General features: G+C 42.5%; 1 protein-coding gene across 1 annotated transcript in view; it reads right to left on the reverse strand.

Annotated features, from left to right (window-relative positions):
* LOC115472509 overlaps nt 1-27,738 on the reverse strand; it is a 177,677-nt gene that overhangs the window by 18,096 nt on the left and 131,843 nt on the right. The window contains exon 6 of the mRNA XM_030206799.1: nt 22,732-22,924. Within this exon, the coding sequence (XP_030062659.1) occupies nt 22,732-22,924 (193 nt within the window). The remainder of the gene's footprint in view (nt 1-22,731; nt 22,925-27,738) is intronic.

Genomic DNA, 27,738 nt, shown 5'->3' on the forward strand with positions numbered 1-27,738 from the left:
TTGTAACAGGTAGGGGGGGGATGGGCCTGGGTCCACCTGCCTGAAGTCCACTGCACCCTCTAACAACTGCTCCAGGGGCCTGCATACTGCTGCCAGGGAGGTGGGTATGACATTTGAGGGTGAAAATAAAAAGTTGTGAAACATCATTTTTTGTGGTGGGAGGGGGTTAGTAACCACTGGGGGAGTCAGGGGAGGTCATCCCCAATTCTCTCCGGTGGTAATCTGGTCATTTAGGGCACTTTTTGGGGCCTTATTCATGGAAAAAACAGGGTCCAGGAAAAGTGCCCTAAATTCTAGCTACAAACGCATACTTTTTTCCATTATTGGCGAAAGGCGCCCATCTCTGTTCGGGTGATAACCATGCCCCAGTCCCGCCTTCACCACGCCTCTGACACGCCCCGTCAACTTTGTACGCTTCTGCGATGGAGTGCAGTTGAAAACGTCCAAGTTCGGCTTTCGATTATACCGCGTTATTCGTTTTTGTGAGATAAACGTCCATCTCCCGATTTAGGTCGGAACTTGGGCGTTTTTCTCGTTCGATTATAAGCAGGATTGTGTATCTGGATTTTCAAAAGGCGTTTGACAAAGTACCTCATTGGAGAAGGGTAGATAGTGGGGTTACCCAGGGGTCTGTGCTGGGACCGCTGCTTTTTAACATATTTATAAATGATCGAGAGATGGGAGTAACTAGTGAGGTAATTAAATTTGCTGACAACACAAAGTTATTCAAAGTTGTTAAATTGCAAAAGGATTGTAAAAAATTATAAGAGGACCTTTCGAGACTGGGAGACTGGGCATCTAAATGGCAGATGACGTTTAATTTGATCAAGTTATGTAATGCAATGTTCCATATTAGGAGTCACCAACCAGGAAAGGGATCTTGGCATCATCGTTGATGATACGTTGAAACGCTCTGCTCAGTGTGCGGTGGCCGCTAAGAAAGCAAATAGAATGTTAGGTATTATTAGGAAAGGAATGGAAAACAAAAATGAGGATGTTATAATGCCTTTGTATTGCTCCATGGTGAGACCACATCTCAAATATTGTGAACAATTCTTGTCACCACATCTCAAAAAAGATATGGTGGAATTAGAAAAGGTACCGAGAAGGGCGACAAAAATGATAAAAGGAATGGGCCGACTTCCCTATGAGGAAAGGCTAAAGCAGTTAGGGCTCTTCAGCTTGGAGAAAAGACAGCTGAAGGGAGATACGATAGAGGTCTATAAAATAATGAATGGAGTGGAATGGGTAGATGTGAATCACTTGTTTACTCTTTCCAAAAATACTAGGACTAGGGGGCACGCAATGAAGCTACAAAGTAGTAAATTTAATACAAATCAGAGAAAATATTTCTTCACTCAATGCCAGAGAATGTAGTAAAAGCAGTTAGCCTAGTGGGGTTTAAAAAAAGGTTTGGCTGGTTTCCTGAAAGGAAAAGTCAATAGACCATTATTAAAATGGACTTGGGGAAAATCTACTGCTTATTTCTAGAATATGGGCAAAGTCTCATAAACATGCAGCAGTTATTCTCAAATTTCTTTTATGCTGCTTACGTTATAATCGTAGACTCACGCCCACCCTCCTACCATAATTCGAGCTGACTCCCACGCTATTTGTCCAACTCTTTTTTTCTTTCTTTTTTTCTTATAATTTTAGTGTTTAACAAAGCGTGCCCTTTAGCTCTCACATTAAATACATGCTACAGATGGCTTAAATTGCTTATAACTTATCTGTATGCCAATTGACAAACACTCCCCAACAGGAGCCTGTTTCGCCCTCCTGGATCACACAGAGGGGCATAATCGAACACGAATGCCTATCTCCATGGGCGTCTATGTCCGAAAACGGGTGAGTGAAGAAGAGGGACAGACAGTATTTTTTAAAAAAATGGTTTGTACGGACCAAATGCCATGGATTTGTTCGTTTCTGAGCTGGGCGGGGTTTTTTTGTAGCGATAATGGAAACTAAAACCGGCCAGTTCAAAAACGTCCTAATCCAAGCCATTTGGTCATGGGAGGGGCCAGGATTCGTAGTACACTGGCCCCCCTGACATGCCAGGACATCAACTGGGCACCCTAGAGGTCAGTGCGGTGGACAACAGCTCCCACATGCATAGCTTCCTTACCACGGGTGCTGAGCACCCAACCCCCTCCACCAAAACCCACTACCCACAAATGTTCAACACTACCATAGCTCTTAGGGGTGAAGGGGGCACCTACATGTGTGTACAGTGGGTTTTGGAGTCCTCCCATTTACCAGCACAAGTGTTACAGGTAGGGGGGATGGGCATGGGTCTGCCTGCCCGAAGTGCATGACGGTACCCACTAAAAGTGCTCCAGGGACCTGCATACACGCAGGCCTCTAGGACTTGTTGCTGCTGTAGAACCTTGGCACACCAGTTGGCACCTGAAGACTAATGTCTCCGAAAACGTCCTTTATTGGAATAAGCACGTTTACTCACAGTTAACTGCAGATCAGAGGTTGTGCCCCACTGGCAAAGAGTCTCCCTGGTACTGAGATTAGCAGTAGGTCCGAGCTGGCAGAAAGCTGTACAATGCCCACTTTCAATAACGTGGGTAACACATGAAAGGGAGCTAAAACTGGCTTACAAAAATGGCCACTACCTCATGGACTACCGGAAACAAAACAGGGCACACTTTGACCCAGTAAGCAGAGGGAAAAGCACCATGGGAGTAGAGCCTACCAACTACCAACATTGTGAGCATGTAACACAAGCTAGTAGAATCACGGAGCCCAATGCCCTACACCCACCACAATGCATTGCTGATGTGACTCTGCAGTGCGCATAACAGAAAAGGTGTCACACTCACCCGAGAGCCACATCAGAACCATGGAAAGGCTGTCAGAGGATAGAACACATTCTGTTGCCATGGAGGTGGGTACGGCATTTGAGGCTGGCATACAGGCTGGGAAAAAAGTTTGTAAAGTGGGTTTTTTTTAGTGGGAGGGGGTTAGGGGAGTTAGGGGAGGTGATCCCCAATTCCCTCCGGTGGCCATCTGGTCAGTTGGGGCACTTTTTTGGGACTTGGACCTGAAAAAAAGGGTCCAAATAAAGCGGACCAAATTCTTGTCCAAAACGCCCTTCTTGTTTCGATTATCACCTAAAGACACCCATCTCTCCTCAGCCGATAACCACGCCCCAGTCCCGCCTTCACCAAGCCTCCGACACGCCCCCGTCCACTTTGTTCATTCCTGCGACGGAGTGCAGTTGAAGACGACCAAAATCGGTTTTCGATTATACCGATTTGTTCGCCCACGGGAGAAAGACGCCCATCTCCCGATTTGGGTCGAAATATGGGTGTCTTTCACTTTTGAAAATAAGCTGGAAGTGTGATCTACGCACTGCTTTTTCAAGAGGTAGAAATCATAAAGAACTGCTCAGTCCGGCGGAACTAGTTGAACAAGGTAATGACAGTGAAAGTGAATCTGCAGGGCACTTTAAATGTATGAAGAAAAATTGTAAAACCTGCGAGTTCACAGTGGAAATCCAATCTTTTGTGCATGAAGGCAAAAGATACCATTTAAAACATCACACTACTTGTCGGACCCACGGTGTCATTTACTGTATAGTATGTCCCTGTGGGAAAAAGTATGTAGGCAAAACAAGTAGATCTTTACATGAACGTATGATTGAACATCGTTCCCGCATTGTAGCACAAGTACCAGGTCCCCCCCTAGTGCAGCATTGCATGCAGTTTAATCATCAAGCAGAAGCTCTACGAGTTATGGTTATAGATCATGTCAATCCCGCCCCTAGAGGTGGTGACTACAATAGGCATCTACTACAACTCGAGACCTACTGGATCTATCATTTAAATACGCTGGAACCAAGTGGTTTGAATACGTATATCCAGTGGACCTGCTTTATGTGAAACACAACCGGTACGATCAGCTGGTTCTGGTTAGGCAGGAGTTAAAAAGACGCCGCCGCCGCCATTTGTAATTATTAATAGATGGCAGACAAAGAAAATCTGAAAGCCTGGTGAGCTCCGGACTTATATGTATATCATAAGCTATGTATGGGAGCGAATAAAGATAAGTGCTTATGCATCTGTTTGCTATTTTTTTTCATCAATTTTTCATTATCATTTATGCATATACATAAAATCAGAAATACGGAAAAGGATAATTTTTCAATATTAGAGCTCTGAAAAAGTAGAAGAAAAAAAAAGAAAAAAAAACTTTTCCTAAATTATTAGACCACAACAACGGGTCCAAGATCAAAGAAATACTATTAAGGAATTATTAAAGCAAAAACAAAGGCACTTGCGTTGTCCTTGAAATCTTTTCCTGAGTAGCGTTCATGCCTTGAATAGCTTCCCATAACATTTCTAGGGTGACTACAGCAGATCTATTTCATTCCCCGAGATTTCCTATTGGCGACTCCTGTGTTGGCGAGTTCAAGGACTGCAGTCCTGACTGGCCAGATGTCCCCACTGGAGAAGAAGAAGCGACGGGGCCTCCTGCTACAGCCCCAGGGGCTAAACCATCTCCGGAGCCCTCGGAGGTGCTGTATGAGGGGGAGAACTTAAAGGAACTCCCTCCAAGCTGTGCTCCGATACAGACGTCGGAGCCATCGAAGCACTCATCGGGGATCCCGGCGTGCGCACCACGATCGCGTCCAATGTTCCCTGGCGCATGGTGGAAGGTTCCCCCCGTCTCGAGGAGGTGAGAACAGGGGGTTTCCCCTTTCTTTTCCCCATAATGGGTGTTAGAGAGGTCCAATACCCTGGGAAATCTCTTGGCATTCAGGAGGTGCTCACACGCACATCCACCTCAGGCACCATCTTGGATCCTGTTTGCTATTTTTTTATAGAGACAGCACGAAGAGTTCCCCTTGAGAAAAGCCAGGAGGGCGAAACAGGCTCCTGTTGGGGAGTGTTTGTCAATTTATTTATTTATTGCATTTGTATCCCACATTTTCCCACCTTTTTGCAGGCTCAATGTGGCTTACAATACATCATGAATGATAGAAATGTATAGGAGAATATACATGTAGTATAACATAAGGATCTTGGGCACTGAAGCCGACTCTGTGGGTGCTGTGGGTGCTTGAGCACCCTCAATATTGAGAAAATTCCTTGTATGTGTCCAGGGAGGGGTTACTTTCATTGGGCTTAGCACCCCCAATAATTTTGAAAAGTTGGCTCCTATGATCTTGGGTACTATGATAGTGATGAAACATGATAGTAGAGTAACAAGCAAATGTTGTAAGACAATTCTGGATATATGTGTAGGGATTCACATTTGTTGATCTTTGTGGTATGCCTTGTTAAAGAGATGAGTCCAGTAGTTTGCGGAAGTTAGTTAATTCTTAGATTGTTTTCAAGCTGCATGGCAGCTCGTTCCAGAATTGTGTGCTCAAGTTGGAAAAGGTTGATGCATGCGTTAGTTTGTATTTTAGACCTTTACAGTTGGGGAAGTGAAGATTGAGGAATGTGCGGGATGATTTTTTAGCATTCCTGGGTGGTAAGTCTATCAGGTCTGACATGTAGGCTGGGGCATCTCCGTGAATGGTTTTGTGAACTAGGGTACATATTTTGAACGTGATGCGTTCTTTGAGTGGGAGCCAGTGTAGCTTTTCTCGTAGGGGTTTCGCACTTTCATATTTTGTTTTACCGAATATGAGTCTAGCTGCTATGTTCTGAGCTGTCTGAAGTTTCTTGATTATTTGCTCTTTGCAACCAGCGTAGAGTGCGTTGCAGTAGTCTAGATGACTGAGTACCATTGATTGTACCAGGTTGTGGAAGGCTGTCCTTGGGAAGAAAGTTCTTACTCTTTTTAGTTTCCACATTGATTGGAACATCTTCTTGGTTGTGTTTTTCGCGTGACTTTCAAGAGTTAGGTGTCGATCAATGGTAACTCCAAGAATTTTTAATGTATCCGAAATTGGAAGATTTAGTGTTGGTGTGTTAATGGTGGTGAATTTGTTCGTGTTATGTTGAGAGGTGAGAATTAGGCATTGGGTTTTTTCTGCATTGAGTTTCAGTTGAAATGCATCCGCCCATGAATGCATGATGTGTAGGCTTTGGTTGATATCATTGGAAATTTCCTTTAAATCTTGTTTAAATGGGATGTAGATCGTTACATCGTCTGCATAAATGTATGGGTTGAGGTTTTGGTTTGATAGTAGTTTGGCCAAGGGTATCATCATTAAGTTGAATAAGGTCGGTGAGAGGGGGAATCCCTGAGGAACTCCGCATTCAGTATCCATGTGGCTGATGTAGTCGAATTAGATGTCACTTGGTATGATTGTGCGGTTAGGAGCCCCTTGAATCAATTGAGAACGTTGCCTCCGATTCCTAAGTATTCGAGGATATGTAGTAGTATTCCATGATCAACCATATCGAAGGCACTAGACATGTCAAATTGTAGAAGTAGTATATTCTTGCCAGTTGCAATCATTTGTTTGAACTTATTCATGAGGGTAACTAGTACTGTTTCGGTACTGTGGTTAGACCGAAATCCTGACTGGGAGTCATGTAGTATTGAGAATTTGTTTAAGTAGTTTGTGAGTTGTTTGGTCACCATCCCTTCCGTTATTTTGATTATTAAGGGAATGGATGCTACTGGCCTGTAGTTGGTTAGTTCGCTAGCACTTTTCTTTACGTCTTTGGGTATGGGGGTGAGTAGGATGTTTCCTTTCTCCTTCAGGAAAAGTCCATTTTGTAACATATAGTTCACGTGATTCGTTAGGTCTGTTATAAATTGTTGAGGGGCAAATGTCATCAGGTTGTTTGGGCATATATCTAGTTTGCAATGAGATTTGGCGAATCTTTTGAGTGTTTGGGAGATGAGATCCTCCGATAATATCTCAAAGTTGGTCCTGGTTCTGTCTGCTGGGTATACACCAGGGTCTGGGTCTAGACAATCAAGGAGTATGGCGTAATCGGTGGTACTGGTAGGGATTTTAAGTCGCAGTTGTACGATTTTCTCATTGAAGTATCTCGCGAGATTGTCTGCTCCTGGTGTATCTTTGCTGTTGGTTGTAACTGGTGTGATATCTAGTAGTTTATTCATGAGTTGGAAGAGTTTATGTGTGTCCTTGTAGTTTGGTCTAATTTCAGTTTTGTAATATAGTCTTTTAGTTTGTCTTATGGTATATTTATATTTTCTTTGAAGTTGTTTCCAGGCGTTGAGTGTGGGGTCATCTTTCTTTTTTTGGCATACAGATAAGTTATAAACAATTTAAGCCATCTGTAGCATGTATTTAATGTGAGAGCTAAAGGGCACGCTTTGTTAAACACTAAAATTATAAGAAAGAAAAAAGAGTTGGACAAATAGCGTGGGAGTCAGCTCGAATTATGGTAGGAGAGTGGGCATGAGTCTATGATTATAACGTAAGCAGCATAAAAGAAATTTGAGAATAACTGCTGCATGTTTATAAAACTTTGCCCATAATCTCCACCATTGGATTCTCCCTTAGCACTCTACTCTCTTTTCTTTTGTTGTTAATAGCTATATTGAGTAGAGTTGAGCTGCGTTGTTTGGCAGTATTTCTAGAATAAGCAGCATAAAATGTATTGTACTCTTTTGGGATTTTGCCAGGTACTTGTGACCTGGATTGGCCACTGTTGGAAACAGGATGCTGTGCTTGATGGACCTTCGATATGTCCCAGTATGGCAGTACTTATGTACTTATATAGAATTGCACACAATATTCAAGGTGCGGTAGCACCATGGAGCAAAACAAAGGCATAATAACATCCTCGGTATTATTTTCCATTCCTTTCCTAATATAATTCTATTTGCTTTCTTTGCTGCTGCAGCACACTCAACAGAGGGTTTCAAAGTATCATCATTGATGACTCCTAATGTGGAACCTTGCATCACCCAGCTATAATTCGGGTTCCTCTTTCCCACATGCATCACTTTGCATTTGCTCACAATAAACATCATCTGCCATTTGGACGCCCAGTCTCCCAGTATCATAAGGTCACCTTGCAATTTTTCACAATCCTCTTGCAATTTGACAACTTTGAATAACTTTGTGTCATTGTCAAATTTAATTACCTCACTAGTTATTCCCATATCTAGATGGTTTATGTTAAAAAGCAGCGGTCCCAACACAGACCCCTGCGTACCGGCACCTTTTTTTCCTAGGTCCAGCTCCCTGACAGCCCTGCTTTCTGTTCCTGCCACCCCACAATGTGTTTAAATCTTAAATTTTTTTTTTTAACCTGAAGTCGCAGCACCGGCGTTAGTGAAAGGACCAGGCTCGCCTCCTCCAGCCTTCCCTTCATTCCCTCTCAGTGTCCCGCCTTCCTCTGACATAGTTTCCTGTTTCCACGAGGGCGAGACACTGAGAGGGAACGAAGGGAAGGCTGGAGGAGGTGAACCTGGTCCTTTCACTAACACCGGTGCTGCGACAAGATGAGGGAAAAGGAAAAGAGCAGAAAAACTGCACATGGATGAATAAAATAGGCAAAAGCTGGATCCACTCTATACCTCCTCCAGTCAAGTCCGCAGAGGACCCAGCTTTTACCTGTGGAAGTAGGGCAAGAAATGAAGAAGAAAGGAGGAAAGTAAAGAAATAAATGGAAAGGAAGCCCTGGGAACGGAGTTAAGGGAACAGATAGAGAGCAGCAGAATCAGAGACTGGGACCAACATGATCAGAAAAACAAAGTCACCAGAAAACAAAGGTAGAAAAAAATCATTTTATTTTCATTTTAGTGTTTAGAAGATGTCCAATTTGAGAATTTATATCTGCTGTTTTATTTTGCACTGGGTATACTAGAGATGTAACAGCTTATACAAATTATTTATAATGAAAAAAAATCACAAGTTATTTTTTCTCCTATACTGGTATAGTATTTTCAATGATACTGATATGCACTATGGCTGGTATAGGGAGTGTGTGGCTACTGTGGTTGTGGCTACCATAGGGGTGGAGCCATAGATGGTGACCCTGCCTATAATGAGTACCGGTACCTTTTTTCCTACAAAAAAAGCACTGAGAATACTGACCATTTAACCCTACTCTCTGCTTTCTATCCTTTAACCAGTTTTTCATCCATAATAAAACACTACCTCCTATCCCATGACTTTTCAATTTCCTCTGAAGACTTTCATGAGGTACTTTGTCAAACTCTGTTTGAAAATCCAGATACACAATATCGATCAGCTCACCTCTATCCCCATGTTCGTTCACTCCTTCAAAGAAATGTAGTAGATTGGTGATGCAAGATTTCCCTCCACTAAATCCATGTTGGCTCACATCTCATTAATCCATGCTTTTGAATATGCTCTGTAATTTTGTTCTTTATAATAGTCTCTACTATTTTGCCCAGCACCGACATCAGGCTGTAATTTCCCGGATCACCTGTGGAACCCTTTTTAAAACTCAGCGTTACATTGGCCACTCTCCAGTCTTCCGGTATCATGCTCTCTTTGCCTTACTTATCAGTGTTTTGCATTTGATTTGCCATTCTTTATTTTGTTTCCTATAATTTCCAGTTGAATCCTTCTTCCATGTTCTGAAGGAGTTCCTTTTAGCTCTAATAGTTCCTTCACCTCACTTTTTAACCATGTAGGCTGTTGTTTGCTCTTCCTTCCTCCTTTTTTAATACATGGAATATACTTGGCCTGGGCTTCCAGGATGGTATTTTTGAACAGTATCCATGCCTGATGTAAATTTTTGACCTTCGTAGCTTTCTCATTTTATCATAATCTCCTTTTTGAAAGTTAAATGCTAATGGATTGGATTTCCTGTGTGTATATCAAATCTGATCATGTTATGATCACTGTTATCAAGAGGCTCCCACACAATTTCCTCCTGCCTCAGATCATGCACTCCACTAAGGACTAGGTCTAGAATTTTTCCTCCTCTTGTTAGCTCTTGAACCAGCTGCTCCATAAAGCAGTCCTTGATTTCATCAAGGAATTTCATTTCTCTAGCATGCACTGATGTTACATTTATCCAGTCAATATAGGGGTAATTGAATTCACACATTATTATTGTGTTCCCCAGTTTGTTAGCCTCCCTCATTTCTGATAACATTTCTACATCTGTCTCTTCATCCTCCTATCACTATCCTTTTCCCCTTTACACATGGAATTTTAATCCATAGGGATTCCAAGATGTGTTTCGTGTACTGTAGAATTTTTAGTCTATTCGATTCAAGTCCTTAACATACAATGCTACACCTTCACCAATTTGATCAACCCTATCACTGCGATATAATTTGTATCCTAATATAACAGTGTCCTACTGGTTATCCTCCTCCTACCAGGTCTCAAAAATGCCTATTATATCTATTTTTTCATTTAGTACAATATATTCTAATTCTCCCATTTTATTTCTTAGGCTTCTGGCATTCGCATGTAGACATTTCAGACTATGGGCTCTGTTTACTAAGGTGTGCTAGCATTTTTAGAACGTGCACAAAATTAGTATGCTCTGTTTAGGCGCCCATAGGAATATTGTGGGCACCTACATAGTTAGCAAGCGCTAATGGTTAGCGCACGCTAAAAGCACTAACGTGCCTCTAGCGCAGCTTAGTAAACGGGGCCCTATGTTTGTTGTTCCTATTTACATCTTGACCAGTAGCTGACAGTGATAATTTGCAATCTTGAAAATCTGTCTGCTTTTATTTAAAGACTCCTGGTCTACTATGTTCTCTATTCCTTCTTCCTGTTTTGGTGATATCTTTGAAAGATACCTTATTCCGAACCATGGCTTTTGAGTTACTGTCGGCCTTCTCCCAGTTTCTAGTTTAAAAACTGTTCTATCTCCTTTTTAAATGCCGATGCCAGCATCCTGGTCCCACCCTGGTTAAGGTGGAGCCCATACTTTTGGAATAGGCTCCTCTTCCTCCAGAATGTTGCCCATTTCCTAACAAATCTAAAACCCTCCTCCCTGCACCATCGTCTCATCCATGCATTGAGACTCCGGAGCTCTGCCTGTCTCTTGGTCCCTGCACATGCAACGGGGAGCATTTCTGAAAATGCTACCCAGGATTATCTGGATTTCAGCTTTCTACCTAGGAGCCTAAATTTGGCTTCCAGAACCTCCCTTCCACATTTTCCAATGTCATTGGTACCTACATGTACCAAGACAGCCAGCTCCTTCCCAGCACTACCTAAAATCCTATCTGTGTGATGCATGAGTTCCACCACCTTCACACGAGGCAGGCAAGTGACCAGGCAATCCTCACGTCCACCAGCCACCCAGCTATCTATATGCCTAATAACTGAATCACCAACTACAACAGCCATCCTGTCCCTTCCCTCTTGGGCAGAAGCTCCTGGAAACACATCATTGGTACAAAAGGATATTGCATCCCCTGGTGGGCTGCTCCTGACTACAGGATTATTTCCAACTTCACCAGGGTGATGTTCTCCAGTTAGGAGGCCTCTCTCCTCCAAGGATTATATAAACATTTTCTTATTGCCTTGTGGCCAATCCAGGTCACAAGTACCTAGCAGAAACTCATATAGTAGCAACACTCCAAGCTACCAAACCCAGGGCAAGCCGTGGCTTCTCCTTGTATGTCTCAATAGCAGACTATGGACTTTTCCTCCAGGAACTTGTACAAACCTTTTTAAAGCCTAGATATGCTAACCATTGTTACTACATACTCTGGCAATGAGTTCCAGAGATCAACTACTTATTGAGTGAAAAAATATTTCCTCCTATTTGTTTTTAAAGTATTTCCATGTAACTTCCTTGAGTGTCCCTTAGTCTTAGTACTTTTTGAAAGAGTAAACAATCAATTCATTTCTATTCATTCTACACTAATCAGGATTTTGTAGACCTCAATCATATCTCCCCTCAATTGTCTTTTTGCAAGCTGAAAAGCCCTAACCTCGTTACCCTTTCCTCATATGAGAGAGGTTCCATCCCCTTTATTATTTTGGTCACTCTTTTGTGAAGCTTTTCTAATTCCACTATATCTTTTTTGAGATATGGTGACCAGAACTGAGGAGCGATACAAAGGCATTATAGTATTCTTGATCTTATTTACCATTCCTTTTCTAATAATTCCTAGAATCATGTTTGCTTTTTTGGCCACAACTGCACACTGGGCAGAAGAAGCATATTGTCTACAACGGCACCTATATCTTTTTTTGGGTGCTGATCCCCAATGTGGAACATAGCATCAGGTAACTATGATTCAGATTATTCTTCACAATGTGCATCATTTTGCATTTGTCTACATTACATTTCATCTGCCATTTGGATGTCTAGTCTTCCAATTTCCTAAGGTCTTGCTGCAATTTTTCACAGTCCGCATGTGTTTTAATAGTCCACATGTGTGTGAATAGTTTTGTGTCATCTGTAAATTTAATCACCTCACTTGTTATTTCAGGGCATTCATAAATATGTTACAGATCCCTGTGACACTCCACTATTCACCCTCCTCCATATAGAGATATGGCCATTTAACCCTACTCTCTGTTTTCTGTCCAATAACCAATTCCTAATCCTCCTATCCCATGACTCTTTAATTTTCTCAGGATTATCTCCTGAGGAACTTTATCAAAAGGTTTCTGAAAATCTAGATACACTACATCAACCAACTCACCTTTATCCACATGTTTATTCACGTCTTCAAAGAAATGAAGCAAATGAAGCAAATTGGTGAGGCAAGACTTCCCTTGGCTGAATCCATGCTAGTATAAAGTTTGAAGTTACAACAGGTAATGCCTGCAGTATGAAGCAATAACCAATAAAGCGAACATACATACCTGTAGCAGGTATTCTCCAAGGACAGCAGGCTGATTGTTCTCACGATTGGGTGACGTCCACGGCAGCCCCCAGGGCGGAAATCTTCCTAGCAACAAACTTTGCTAGAGCCTTTGAGCGCGCAGGTGCGGCCATCTTCCCGCCCGTCGCGCGAAAGTCCCTCTTTAGTTAAATTATAAAGCAATAACAAAGAAAAAGGACAACTCCAAAGGGGAGGCGGGCGGGTTTGTGAGAACAATCAGCCTGCTGTCCTTTTGAGAATACCTGCTACAGGTATGTATCTTCGCTTTCTCCGAGGACAAGCAAGCTGCTTGTTCTCACGATTGGGGTATCCCTAGCACCCAGGCTCACTCAAAACAACAAAGAAGGTCAACTGGGCCTCGCAACGGTGAGGACATAACAAGGATTGACCTACGAAGCAGAACATCTAACTGAGAGTGCAGCCTGGAACAGAACAAAAATGGGCCTAGAGGGGTGGAGTTGTATTCTAAACCCCAAACAGATTCTGCAGCACCGACTGCCCAAACCGACTGTCGCGTCGGGTATCCTGCTGAAGGCAGTAGTGAGATGTGAATGTGTGGATTGATGACCACGTCGCAGCCTTGCAAATCTCTTCTATAGTGGCTGACTTCAAGTGGGCCACCGACGCTGCCATGGCTCTAACACTATGAGCCGTGACATGACCCTCAAGATTCAGCCCAGCTTGAGCATAAGTGAAGGAAATGCAATCTGCTAGCCAATTGGAAATGGTGCATTTCCCGACTGCGACTCCCCTTCTGTTGGGATCAAAGGAAACAAACATTTGGTCGGACTGTCTGAAAGGGCTTGTCCGCTCCATATAGAAGGCCAATGCTCTCTTGCAGTCCAATGTGTGCAACTGACATTCAGCAGGGCGGGTATGAGGATGGGGAAAAAATGTTGGCAAGACAATTGACTGGTTCAGATGGAACTCCGACACCACCTTCGGCAAGAACTTCGGGTCCGTGCGGAGGACTACTCTGTTAGGATGAAATTTGAGATAAGGAGCATGCACTACTAAGGCTTGAAGCTCACTGACTCTACAAGCTGAAGTAACAACCACCAAGAAAATGACCTTCCAGGTCAAGTACTTCAGATGGCAGGAATTCAGTGGCTCAAAAGGAGGTTTCATCAGCTGGGTGAGAACGATGTTGAGATCCCATGACACTGATGGAGGTTTGACAGGGGGCTTTGACAAAAGCAAACCTCTCATGAAGCAAACAACTAAAGGCTGTCCAGAGATAGGCTTACCCTCTACACGATAATGAAAAGCACTAATCACACTAAGATGGACTCTTACGGAGTTGGTCTTGAGACCAGACTCTGACAAGTGTAGAAGGTATTCAAGCAGGGTCTGTGTAGAACAAGAGTGAGGATCTAGGGCCTTGCTGTCACACCAGACGGCAAACCTCCTCCATTTAAAAGAGTAACACCTCTTCGTGGAATCTTTACTGGAAGCAAGCAAGACTAGGGAGACACCCTCAGAAAGACCCAAGGAGGAGAAGTCTATGCTCTCAACATCCAGGCCGTGAGAGCTAGAGACTGGAGGTTGGGATGCAGAAGCGCTCCCTCATTCTGAGTAATGAGGGTTGGAAAGCAGTGCAATCTCCATGGTTCTTTAGAGGACAACTCCAGAAGAAGAGGGAACCAAATCTGATGCGGCCAAAAGGGAGCAATCAGAATTACGGTTCCGCAGTCTTGCTTGAGTTTCAGCAAAGTCTTCCCCACCAGAGGTATGGGAGGACATGCTTACAGAAGGCCCTTCCCCCAATGAAAGAGAAAGGAATCCGATGCTAGTCTGTCGTGGGCCTGAAGTCTGGAACAGAACTGAGGAACCTTGTGATTGACCTGAGTAGCAAAAAGATTCACCAAGGGGGTGCCCCACGCTCGGAAGATCTGGTGTAGTATACCCGAATTGAGTGACCACTCATGAGGTTGCATTATCCTGCTCAACCTGTCAGCCAGACTGTTGTTTACGCCTGCCAGATACGTGGCCTGGAGAAACATGCCGTAACGGTGAGCCCACAGCCACATGCTGATGGCTTCCCGACACAGGGGGCGAGATCCGGTGCCCCCCTGCTTGTTGATGTAGTACATCACAACCTGATTGTCTGTCTGAATTTGGATAATTTGATAGGACAGACGATCTCTGAAAACCTTTAGAGCGTTCCAGACCGCTTGCAACTCCAGGAGATTGATCTGAAGACCTTTTTCCTGAAGGGACCAAAGTCCTTGAGTGTGGAGCCCATCTACATGAGCTCCCCATCCCAGGAGGGATGCATCTGTTGTCAGCACTTTTTGAGGCTGAGGAATTTGAAAAGGACGTCCCAAGGTCAAATTTGATTGAATTGTCCACCAGTGAAGGGAACTGTGAAAATCGGTGGACAGCTGGATTACATCCTCTAGATTCCCAGCAGCCTGATACCACTGGGAAGCTAGGGTCCATTGAGCAGATCTCATATGAAGACGGGCCATGAGCGTCACATGAACTGTGGAGGCCATATGGCCTAGAAGTCTCAACATCTGCTGAGCTGTGATCCGCTGTGACACTCTGGCCATGGAAACTAGAGACAGAAGATTGTCTGCTCTCATCTTGGGGAGATAGGCACGAGCCGTCAATGAATCCAGCAGAGCTCCATTAAATTCCAGTCTTTGAACAGGGAGAATATGGGACTTGGGGTAATTTATAACAAACCCGAGTAGCTCCAGCAGTTGAATAGTCATCTGCATGGACTGTACAGCTCCTGCCTCCGAGGTGTTCTTCACCAGCCAATCATTGAGATAAGGGAACACATGCACTCCCAGTCTGCGTAGCGACACTGCAACTACTGCCAGGCATTTTGTAAATACCCTGGGTGCAGACGTGAGACCAAAGGGCAGCATACAATACTGGAAGTGCTGCACTCCCAGATGGAATCGAAGATACCTCCTGTGAGCTGGAAGTATCGGGATGTGAGTATAAGCATCCTTTAAGTCCAGAGAGCATAGCCAATCATTTTCTTGAATCATGAGAAGAAGGGTGCCCAGGGAAACCATCCTGAACTTTTCTCAGACCAGGAATTTGTTCAGGGCCCTTAGGTCTAGGATGGGATGCATCCCCCCCCCCCCCCCCCGTTTTCTTTTGCACAAGGAAGTACCTGGAATACAATCCCAGCCCTTCTTACCCCGGTGGAATGGGCTCGACCGCATTGGCGCTGAGAAGGGCAGAGAGTTCCTCTGCAAGTACCTGCCTGTGCTGGGAGCTCTAAGAATGAGCTCCTGGTGGGCAATTTGGAGGCCTGGAGATCAAATTGAGGGAGTATCCTAGCCGGACTATTTGAAGAACCCACCAGTCGGAGGTTATGAGAGGCCACCTTTGGTGAAAAAGGTTTAACCTCCCCCTGACCGGCAGATCGCCTGGCACAGAATCTTTTATGGTGGCTATGCTCATCTGGAGCCAGTCAAAAGCCCGTCCCTTGCTTTTGCTGGGGAGCTGCAGGGGCCTGTTTGGGTGCACGCTCTTGACGAGAACGAGCGCGCTGGGGCTGAGCTTGAAAAGGCTGTCGGGGAGGAGGATTGTGCCTACACTTATTGTAGGCATAGGGAGCATTCCTCCTTCCCCGGAAAAAACGTTTACCTGATGAGGTAGAAGCTGAAGGCGCCCGGCGGGAGAGATTGTCCATAGCGATTTCCCGCTGGTGGAGCTGATCGACCACCTGCTCGACTTTCTCACCAAAAATATTACCCCCCTGGCAAGGGACATCCACAATCCGCTGCTGGACTCAATTGTCCAGGTCAGAGGCATGCAGCCATGAGAGTCTGCGCATCACTATACCCTGTGCAGCGGTTCTGGATGCAACATCGAAAGTGTCATAAGCACCCCTGGACAGGAATTTACGACACGCCTTCAGCTGCCTGACTACCTCCTGAAAAGGCTTGGCCTGCCCCGGAGGGAGCTGGTCGACCAAGTCCGCCAGTTGCTTCACATTGTTCCGCATGTGGATGCTCGTGTAGAGCTGGTAGGACTGAATCTTGGATACGAGCATAGAGGACTGGTAGGCCTTCCTCCCAAAAGAGTCCAGGGTTCTAGATAAACTGATAAATCAGCGAAGGCTCTTTCAGGGCGAACGGAGAGAGACTGCAAGCAGTCACTCTCTAACCGCAGAGAAAAAAGAACTAAAGCGGAACTCTCACGTGAAGGGCAGGAAGATGGCCGCGCCCGCGCGCTCGAAGGCTCTAGCAAAGTTTGTTGCTAGGAAGATTTCCGTCCTGGGGGCTGCCGTGGATGTCACCCAATCGTGAGAACAAGCAGCCTGCTTGTCCTCGGAGAATGAAATCCACTGTCTCCATTACTTTGCTTCCAAAGAGCTTTTCTGCTGCATAGGGGGCATTTGTCAGCTTGTCATTTTAAAAAACCTTTTTTTAACCGGCACTATCTACCACATCTTCTCTAAGGCCTCAAGCGTACAACCAGCTTCAATCAATCACCCAACCCTCTATGACCACTTAGACCTTATCCTGTTTTAAAGATCACCAAACAACTGGCAAGAATCCCAAACGCACTGTATGGATTTCATTTCAAACACCTGTGTTTCCTCCCAAAACCTTCTCATAGCAGGCGACATCAACCTTCACCTTGAAGACACCAACCTAAGCAACGTATGCGAGTGCAAGGACTTCCTTCAACTATGGGAACTCCACTGGCCAAACATGCAGCCCACCCAAAATAAAGGGCACACGCTAGATATCATCACCTACAAATTCTCATCAGAACCAAATCGCACACTAATAGACACAAAATGGACAGCCACACCATGGTCGGATCACTACAGAGCAAACATCTCCCTTCACTGGAAAACAAAAAATACTCAACAAAAACAAAAACAACAAACCTATACTACAAGAGGCAAAATAGACCCACTAATATTTTGGCAACAATTCTACAACGACGAATGGACAGCTCTAACAGATTCCCTCCTATTTCTTAGCGAATGGGACAACAGATGCAGAATGGTACTAGACAGTATTGCACCAATTAAAACCAGAACCTCATGCAGAAATAACTCTATACCATGGTTTAATGAAGAACTACAAGAACTAAAAACACAGGTCAGAAGACTAGAACGAGTGTGGAACAAGAAAAAAGACGAATCCACACTCAAAGACTGGAAACAACTACACAGAAAATACAAATATACCATCAGAAAAACTAAAAGAACATTTTACAAAACCAAAATTGGACCAAACTACAAGGATACACACAAACTCTTCTCACTCGTAAACAAACTACTAAATACTACACCGGTCACTTCCAACAACACAGACACCCCATCTGCTACTAATCTAGCAAACTACTTCAAAGAAAAAATTATAAAGTTGCGACTCCTGCTACTCAACAACTCAACTAATCATTCAAACCTCCTTGAATGTCTAGACCCAATACCTGGGGAATACCCAGCAGACCGATCATGGACTAACTTTGAAACGCTCTCACCCAATGACATCTCACAATCGCTTGGAAAATATGCCAAGTCCCAATGCAAATTAGACATCTGCCCCTCTAGCCTTATCAGATCTGCCCCTCAACAATTCACAACAGACCTCACAAATCACCTAAATCACATGCTAAAAAATGGCCTATTCCCCACGGATAAAGGAAACATTCTTCTTACCCCGCTACCTAAAGATGCTAAGAAAAATACAATGGACTTCACCAATTATCGCCCAGTAGCATCCATTCCGCTTATAACCAAACTCATGGATGGCTTGGTGATGAAACAACTCACCGACTACCTAGATAAACACTCAATTCTACACGAGACCCAATCAGGATTCCGGTCGAATCACAGTACAGAAACGGTACTAGTGTCTGTAATGAACTCATTCAAACAATCAATTGCAACTGGCAACAACATACTCCTCTTACAATTTCATATGTCCAGTGCCTTTGATATGGTCAATCACGAAATACTATTACACATACTAGAACACTTCGGAGTTGGCGGTAAAGTTCTGAACTGGTTCATACCAAGTAACAACGAACGCGGACACATCAGACCCATGGACACCCGAATGTGGAGTCCCACAAGGATCCCCCCTTTCACCCACCCTCTTCAACCTGATGATGATACCCTTAACTAAATTACTAGCTAATCAAAACCTCAACCCCTACATATATGCAGACAATGTCACGATCTATATCCCGTTTAAACAGGATCTAAACAAAATCACCAACAAGATCAACCAAAGCCTCCAAATCATGCACTCCTGGGCGGATGCATTCCAATTAAAACTGAATGCTGAGAAAACACAATGTCTTGTATTTACCTCATAGCATAATACAAACAACTTCACCACCATAACCACTCCAAACTTTTCTCTTCGTGTCTCAAACAACCTGAAAATTCTTGGAGTCACCATTGATCAAAACCTCACACTCGAAACTCGCGTGAAGAACACTACGAAAAAGATGTTCCACTCCATGTGGAAACTCAAAAGAGTAAAACCTTTCTTCCCGAGATCCATCTTTCATATCCTGATACAATCAATGGTAATAAGTCATCTGGACTACTGCAATGCACTGTATGCTGGCTGCAAAGAACAGACCATTAAGAAACTACAAACAGCCCAAAACACCGCTGCCAGACTCATATTTGGAAAACCAAAATATGAAAGTGCAAAACCCTTAAGAGAGAAACTCCACTGGCTCCCACTTAAGGAATGGACCACGTTCAAAATCTGCACAATAGTACACAAAATAATCCACGGAGACGCCCCGTCCTACATGCTAAACCTCGTAGACCTGCCTCCCAGAAATGCCAAAAGATCATCCCAAAAATTTCCCCAGTTGTAAAGGTCTAAAATACAAACTTGTTCAAGTGACCTCCTTCTCCTATATGAATACGCAGTTGTGGAACGCACTACCAGCTAACCTGAAAGCAATCGACGAAATATCCAACTTTCGTAAATCCCTGAAGACGTACCTCTTCAATAAGGCCTACAAAGAGACCCCATAGCTTAACTATACCACCTCACCAATCCACTCTAATCCGAAAATCATCTTTCTATACCTATTTTATTAATACTTCTTTCCATCCTTAATCTCTTTGCATCAACAATTGTATCTGACATCCTGGTATGGCATTACCATAACAGACCTCTGTAAGCCACATTGAGCCTGCAAATAGGTGGGAAAATGTGGAATACAAATGCAATAAATAAATAATAAATGCCTATTAGTGTCATTTTGAAGTATGGACTCAGTAACGGAGAAAGCTGGAAATCCTGTCCCATTTGAACTTCTGGAACTCACAGATGGGTCTAAAGGGTGGGAAAAGCCTGGATGTGTGGATTCTATTTTTAAATTTTGGGACCTCACTACTGTTTGTTTTCTAGCATGGCCAGTGGTGTCACCAGACATAAATATTTGGGGTGGCAACAGGGGGGCATGCTAGATATGGAAGGGGGCAAGCCAAAGCAACATTTCTGCACATCATGCCCATTACATCACACAGTCCTCCCCCAACCCCCTTTGTTAAATTAACAAAATAAGACACCAGGACCTTCTAGGCTTAAAGAAATCCTCCCCCTCCAGCTGGTTTCAGCTACCCAGTATAACCCTCATTATAATTGATAGCATTATTTAATCAATTCTTCTGTGTGGTAGTAGAGTCTGGCTACTCTAAGGGACTGGAAGGAATCTCAGTATAAATGCTGCACCTCCAGTTCTGTATCACAAACTCCATATGGAGCTATCCCCCTTACAGCTCACCATATGAAAAATATTCAGATTGCGATTATCACCTCAGGAACAGCAGATGCTCCTTCCACTGCCAGACACTTTGTTTAAATCAGATGAGGTTTTGTTTGTGTGGTGACTATATAAAATGTGGACAGCATTTTTATTTTGGATGCCATGGGCCTGCTTTCAAATAGGGTCAGACACTTTTCATAATAACCCCAAACTCTGCAAAAAGACATTCAAAACCTATATAGCAAACTTACCAAACCATAAGAGTCATAATCAACCTATGAAAAGACAGTGTTATACACTGACCCTAGAATACCAATATACCTACTACTGTGAACCTAGAACAAACTGCTCTGTTACAGATTCTTACACAGACACTACATGGAAGCAGAATCCCACACCTCATTCACATATTTAGAATGTGGATAGACCCTCACCTGATACAATATAGGGGACCAAAAAAGACATGCAGACAAAAACAGAAATGGAGACCTCCCCCCCTCTTCACCCAAGAAAGCCAGACACTATAAGCAATACAGTACTGGTAAAGCAAAACAGAAATGCATTTTCTTCTGTACTCTGCAAAACATAAAAATAGAAAAGATGTACATTTCCCAAACAGACACATCTTAATCCTTAAAATATATTAAATAATATTTTTCTTGTATACCTTTGTTGTCTGGGCATTTTGGGGTTAATATTCAGCCGTCAATGGTGAGCATTTTGCTCACTACCAACAACGTTATTCCTGGATATTTAAAGCTGGGACCTATGCGGGCAGGTTTTAGCTTTGAACATCTAGTTATTTTTAAGCTAGCTAGCACATAGCTGCTTAAGTCAATATTCATCACTTAAGTAGCCATGGGTTACTGTATAAAAATAGAACAGACTTTGTAGTTAAGTTAGGTCAGAACAAATATACTTTCTTTTCACCGGAACAACTGAAATCGTTTCTAGATATGAAACAGTTGAATTAATATAATAACCTGGAGCACAAGACAGCTTTTACTTAACAATATTGTTTAATTTTTCTTTTTGAAACTTCTCTGACTCTATCACTCCCCCCTCACTACTGGGGTCTAAGAAAGGCTAAACTATTCTTTGTCTTAATGTATAATTATTCCCTAATCTTCTTGTCCATTGTAAGATTTTTCTTTTTGAAGTTTTTCCTTATTTACGGATAAAACACTGGATGAGAATGTTATGATGTATATTATTTGCCTGTGTTTCTTGCAAGGATTACCTTGTTAAATGTACAGTAAAATTATAAATAAAATAAAAAAAAAATAGAACAGACTTTTATGCGGTCCCATTTATATGGTAAATCTGGCTGCTTAAGGGCTGAATATCAGCCTTAATTCTCCCCTTCTCTCACCTTCTTCTTAGACTTCTCGTTTTTACCTGTCATCTACCTACCAGCTTTTCCCACCTCTCTTTCATCCCCTCTCCTGTACTCCTCCTTGCCCCCTCTCTCTCTCTCTCTTCTTCCCAGTGTCCTATTCTCTCCATCCTTTGCCCACTCTCTAGTCCTCCATTTCCATCCTTTGTACTCACCCTCTCAGGACCTCACCTACCCCCCCCCCCCCCCCCATTGCCTTTCATCCCAGTCCAGCTCTATTCCTGTCTCTCTTTCCTTCCCTTACCTTCAGGCTATTCTTCTATATCTTACTGCCTACCCCATCTCCTATTGCTTCTCTTTAACCATCATCTTAACCCCATTTCCACCCTCATTCAACACCTTCAGAGATCTATCTCCTTCCTCTCATACCACTCCCCAATACTCCCCTCCATTTTCAATGCCTTTCATCCTCTCTCCTGTCTCCCTGTCACATTATGTCTCAACCTTTCCCCACACTTCATCCCCTCTCTCTTACCCTGCATTTCACACTTCACTCATTTTCCCAACCCATCAGTACACTCTCATTTGCCAGGTTCTCCCTATTCTCTCAAATGTCCTTCTCTGTGCCAGGGAGAGAGAAAGATACTGGGCCTTGGTGGAGGGTGAGTGGAAGATGCTGAGCCACATGCCAGGTAAAATTAGGATGGCAAAGGACAGGCAAGCCATTTTTTTTGGTGGGGGGGGGGGTGGCACTTGCCACTTCATGGCAACACCTATGAGTAAGGCACAGAGGAGTAAAGGCCAGGGACAATGTTAGTGGATGCTTTGTTTTTCTTTCATTTGTTTTCAAAACAAAATAAAAGCACATCCCTACTACCTGTCTTCACGAGTCTGGATTTAACAAATTTGTAACCCTAGTCCCTTGGCTGAAATACCTTCACTGAGCAAGAAGTAAAGAGAGGCTTTGGAGCACTTTAGCAAAAAGAGTTGGCTGTCCTTTTGTGCCTGGGACAGGCACAGTCCTGTGTACACGTTCTGTAATCGTCCATCTGGCAACAGACGGAAAGAGCTCTTCTGACTCTTGGCACAGTCTGTATCAGCCTGTACAGAGGAACCATCAGGGCCCACCTATAATGAAATAAGCACAAAGCAGCCACATTGTTATGTTTCACTGATACCAAGTATTGCAGAGGGTTCTAGTCTCTGTGCTAGTATGGGCTCAGTCTGCCCTTGGCCTCGGTCCAGGTCCAAGGGCTCATGACCAAATACAACAATTCCCAAAGATCAACATTTGGATAACTCATTCACTACATTTAAATTAGGTCTCAAGGCCTATCTTTTTACTATTGCTTTTGACCTTGACAAAGGAGACTAGGCACAGTGATTCAATTGGCAGTAAACTGTCTTTCTTTTGGCCATTTATATGATATATTATTCCATCTTGGTCTCTGCCTTTCTTTCTTCACTTTACTTTTTTCCTTCTCCCTGTGACTCTGCCTATCAGTATCTTGACTTGTATTTTGATGTAATCCACTCTACTAACTTGTTGAAGGACTGTGTAGAAATGATAAATAAACATACACATGTAGATGGGGGTGGTGTGTAGGGGTGGGTTGTAATACAGAACACAGAGAAGGAATAATATGTTTAACTGCTTCATATTGCAGAGCTACAACAGTTGGGTGCATTGAGTTTTCATCCTGTGGAGCAGCTTCCTCACCATGGATCTACCAGGGCATTCTGAAGCCCTGGAGGAATATGAAAAACAAATGGACTGTTTTGAACTGGGTGTGATTATGAGTGAGTAGAGTGGAGCAGAGGAAAAGGATAGAATGGGATGAGGGTAACAAAAAGTTAAACCAGGATGATTGCGGTGTGATTGGGTGAGTGATAAAAAAAAAAGGAGAGCCCAATGGGAAGCAGTCTTTTACTTGCTTCAAGTAACTTGGCTTGTAACCATTACTGGCCATGAGATATATATACCAAATTCAATTCAATTGAGTTAAATAGCAGACAGTTAAACGTCTGATCCAATTTCAAATGTTCAGTGATTTGTTTCTTAACTTCCTAAACAATTTTATTTCAGAGCAACTGAATAAAGAACTTACTATAAAGTGAAATGGAATTAAGGGTAGCTATGTGGAGCCTAGGCCAATACATCTATGATGAATATTTCTCTAGATCAAGGGTTCTCAACACTGTCTTCAGGATTTCCACAATAAATATGTATGAGATACATTTGCATGACTACCTCCTTTCTATGCAAATCTATGTCATTCATATTCATTGTGGGTATCCTGAAAACCTGACTGGTTAGGTGTGTCCTGGGTTGAGAACCCCTGCCCTGGATACTTGATTGAGTTCAATATGAAAAGGTGGAATTTCACTGAGATGGTAGCTGCATGGTCAGGATCAAAACACGGAAAGTAGATCCAAATGAAGAAAATAGGAAATCATGGGCATTGCAAGTTAGATACAATTCATTGATAAGTACATAAGTATTGTCATACTAGGACAGATCAAAGGTCCATCAAGCCCAGCATCCTGTTTCCAACAGTGGCCAATCCAATTATTGGTGCTTTCCAATTATTCTTGTTTTTCAGTTAGGGATTTCACAACTTGTCACTTGCCAAATTCTAATATAGAGATCTCATTTTTCAGGTACTAACTGCAGAATGGGGAACTTCCACAATAAAATTTGGGGAACAGTACTGGCCATCTGTCCGAAAAGGAGGGAGACTTTCCTGTGAGGGGCATTTGCGGTTAGGTGAGATCAGAGTAAACAAGTTTAATATTGGAGTATATGGAAACCCATTAAGTTGAATACAGGCAGAAGGGTATAAAACTGGCAGCAAATTTGGGTGGGGTGAGAGATCTCCAGAGCTGCCATACTGAGATGCTGTCTGACAGACCTCTATTCCTGCCTATGTACTTGATCGCCTTGTACTGCATTAGTAAGAATAAAGCCATCTTTGAAACCTATCTTCTCTCTTTCTTGCACAACATTTAGAGGTATAACTAACCACTTGGCCCGGAATGCGTAATAGGGGGTAGGTACTCTTATTCTCTCACCCAGATATGAAGTCAGAGGATTACTTGGTTAAGCTTTCTAGTGAGGTTCTCTCTGGTGAGTGGAAACACCAACTGCCCACACCAGACCGAACCAGGGGGACAGTTTTCCCCCATTTAAATTCATAAGTTAACACATAAGTTAACACATTCTATAAAAGTAAAAGTACAGTGAAGAACATTAAAAAATGTACTTACTGCAACTACAATAAATACAACTATTGATGATTTTTTTTCCCAACAGCTTTATTACTCTACAATTCAATCCATTTTGCTTTGTAGTAAAAATAAATTTCTGAAAATAACTGCGAGTATTCTTGTGGACCAGCGCTCAGCATATTCTATATACCACTTGGATATTTAAGCCTATTCTATAAAATCTGGGCATACTTTAGAGAATACGCCTAGGCATATTTTTTTTCTGTGCGGAATTTTCAGGCTTCATATATAGAATCTAGCCCTATATGGTTTTAAGCAGGTTTACATTGGACTTTTATGATTAGATTATGTTTTGATTATTGTTTTTAGCTTTAGACCTTTGAGACAGCCCTTGATATGGTGAAATGTGGACCATGTTGGGTTGTGTTTAAATAAATTTCTTGTTTGGACTATATATCTGGATCCACCTTCTTTCTACATCACTGCTGTTGCGGACCTGAATGGTCTCTCTGGTGTTATGTGGACCTTTGTTTGAGGCTAACATGTCTTTTTCCACATGGAAGAATATCCTGAGTTTCAATGAAAAAGTTTTACAGAGTCTTCTCCCTAAAGACACTTTTTTCCAACATGGGTATTGACAATGATTATTTAGATCACTGGGAAGAAATGATTAAATTAAGTAAAAAGATGGTAAACAGTGAATTACATGCCCCTGCATTACAGGACTATTACAGATTCCAGAGGATCCATCAAGGAGACTTGCAAAAAAGCATATAAATTATATACAGAAGATGATGACGTTTTGAACAAGTGGGAGGCTATCCTCAACAAATGCTGTCTAGACCTTATAATTCTGATAATACAGACCTCTAATAAAAGATGGAATTTGCAAAAGAACAACTAGACAATGAATCCACTTTTCTAAAAGAACATGATGCTTGTTTTGAGCTGTTGTTTCATGATTACAATTTATAATTAGAGTACTTTAAGAAGAAATTTAGACAAAGTTTAAAAAATTCAAAAGATGATTTAGATTATAGGTGTGAGAATGTTTATCAATGGCAAAAGCCTAAGAGGTATCAAGATTAAAAGAAACACCCCACCTTTGATAATAGAGGAATTAATAATGAAGCAAGAAGGGATGAAAAAATAGAATAAATGATAAAGTAAGAAATTATGATAAAAGAATTGGGAATAGGCAGAATTATGAGAGTAGTTGAAAAAGGAGTAGAAAAGAGTCAGATGACGTTTTTGATCCTCAGTTCCTTTATATACCACTCCTCCCAGGCAGAATATTGAACAACAGGTTTTTCAATTAGGGAACATTTGGCAGAGAGAATCTACAACAGAGATTGCTGAGAGAGAGAAAACCCAAAAAAGAATGTGTATATAGAAAGGGGGGAGGAAGAAAGGCAGAAGGCAAGGGAGGGTCACCAGTCTACAATCAGTTGCAACCATTAGCACAAGAAGAGCAGTAAACAGAGTATAACATTTCTCTAAGAGAGAACTTAATAAAGATGAGATTGTGATTTTGAATAAGGATTTATCCTTTATACCTACTCTATCTTATAATGCGTTCAACACTGGAAAATAACTGTTTTGTTTTGTGAGAAATGAAAGATCATTGACTATTTTGCCAAACTACAAATGCTACTGGTATATTAATTGTTAAGTATGATAGCAGATGTTTTTATCCCAACAGCTTTATTACTGAACCATTCAATCCATGTTGCTTTTGGTAAAACTAAATTTCTGAAAATAACTGTCATGGTTGTGAATCATTAATCCAGCACATCTAAAAAGGTGTTCAACAACAGCACTAACAGAAAGTGGAGTGTTCAGTCTGATAAAAATTCTTTCAAATCAGGCCAGGTTGTAATATTACTGATGTCTTCTGATTGGGTCTGCAGGTTTTGATCAAGGGAATCTGAAACACTTGACTTTTGTATAGCAAAGAATACTTTATCATCATTATTATCTGCATTAGAAGTAGTGCTAATTCATCACTTGCATCGTCATCTTTATCTTCATTATTTATTTATTTATTACATTTGTATCCCACATTTTCCCACCTATTTGCGGGCTCAGTGTGGCTTACAATACATTATGAATTATGGAAATACAGTTTGTTACATTGCGATTATGGGTTACATTGTGAAGAGTTATGGAAGACAAAGTTAAGTCAATCATCTTTGGGGCGTAGAAACTATGGGATGTGACATAGGGGGATGATAGGGTGATCGAATAATAGCAAGAGAGCGTTAGGGTATTGCAATTTTATCTGTGGGTAGATTTTTGAGTGGGAGAGAATATGGGGAAAGAGAGTTTAGAAGAGAATGGCTTGATACATTTTGTTGGTGTGCATGGAATTCATGTGTTTTGATCCTTGCAGTAAGTTTTTTCAAAGAGATAGGTCTTCAATCGTTTACAGAAGTCGGTTAGTTCATAGATCGTTTTCAGGTTGCGTGGTAGTGTATTCCAGAGTTGCGTGGTAGTGTATTCCAGAGTTGCGTGCTCATGTAGGAGAAGGTTGATGCATGTAGTACTTTGTACTTTATGCCTTTGCACTTAGGGAAGTGGAGGTTGAGGAAAGTTCGGGATGATCCTTTGGCGTTTCTGGGTGGCAGGTCTATTAAGTCAGGCATGTATGCAGGGGCTTCACCGTGAATGATTTTGTGAACTAACGTGCATACTTTAAAGGTGATACGTTCCTT

Source organism: Microcaecilia unicolor, chromosome 6, assembly GCF_901765095.1.
Source record: "Microcaecilia unicolor chromosome 6, aMicUni1.1, whole genome shotgun sequence".
In the NCBI taxonomy this organism is placed as follows: Eukaryota; Metazoa; Chordata; class Amphibia; order Gymnophiona; family Siphonopidae; genus Microcaecilia; species Microcaecilia unicolor.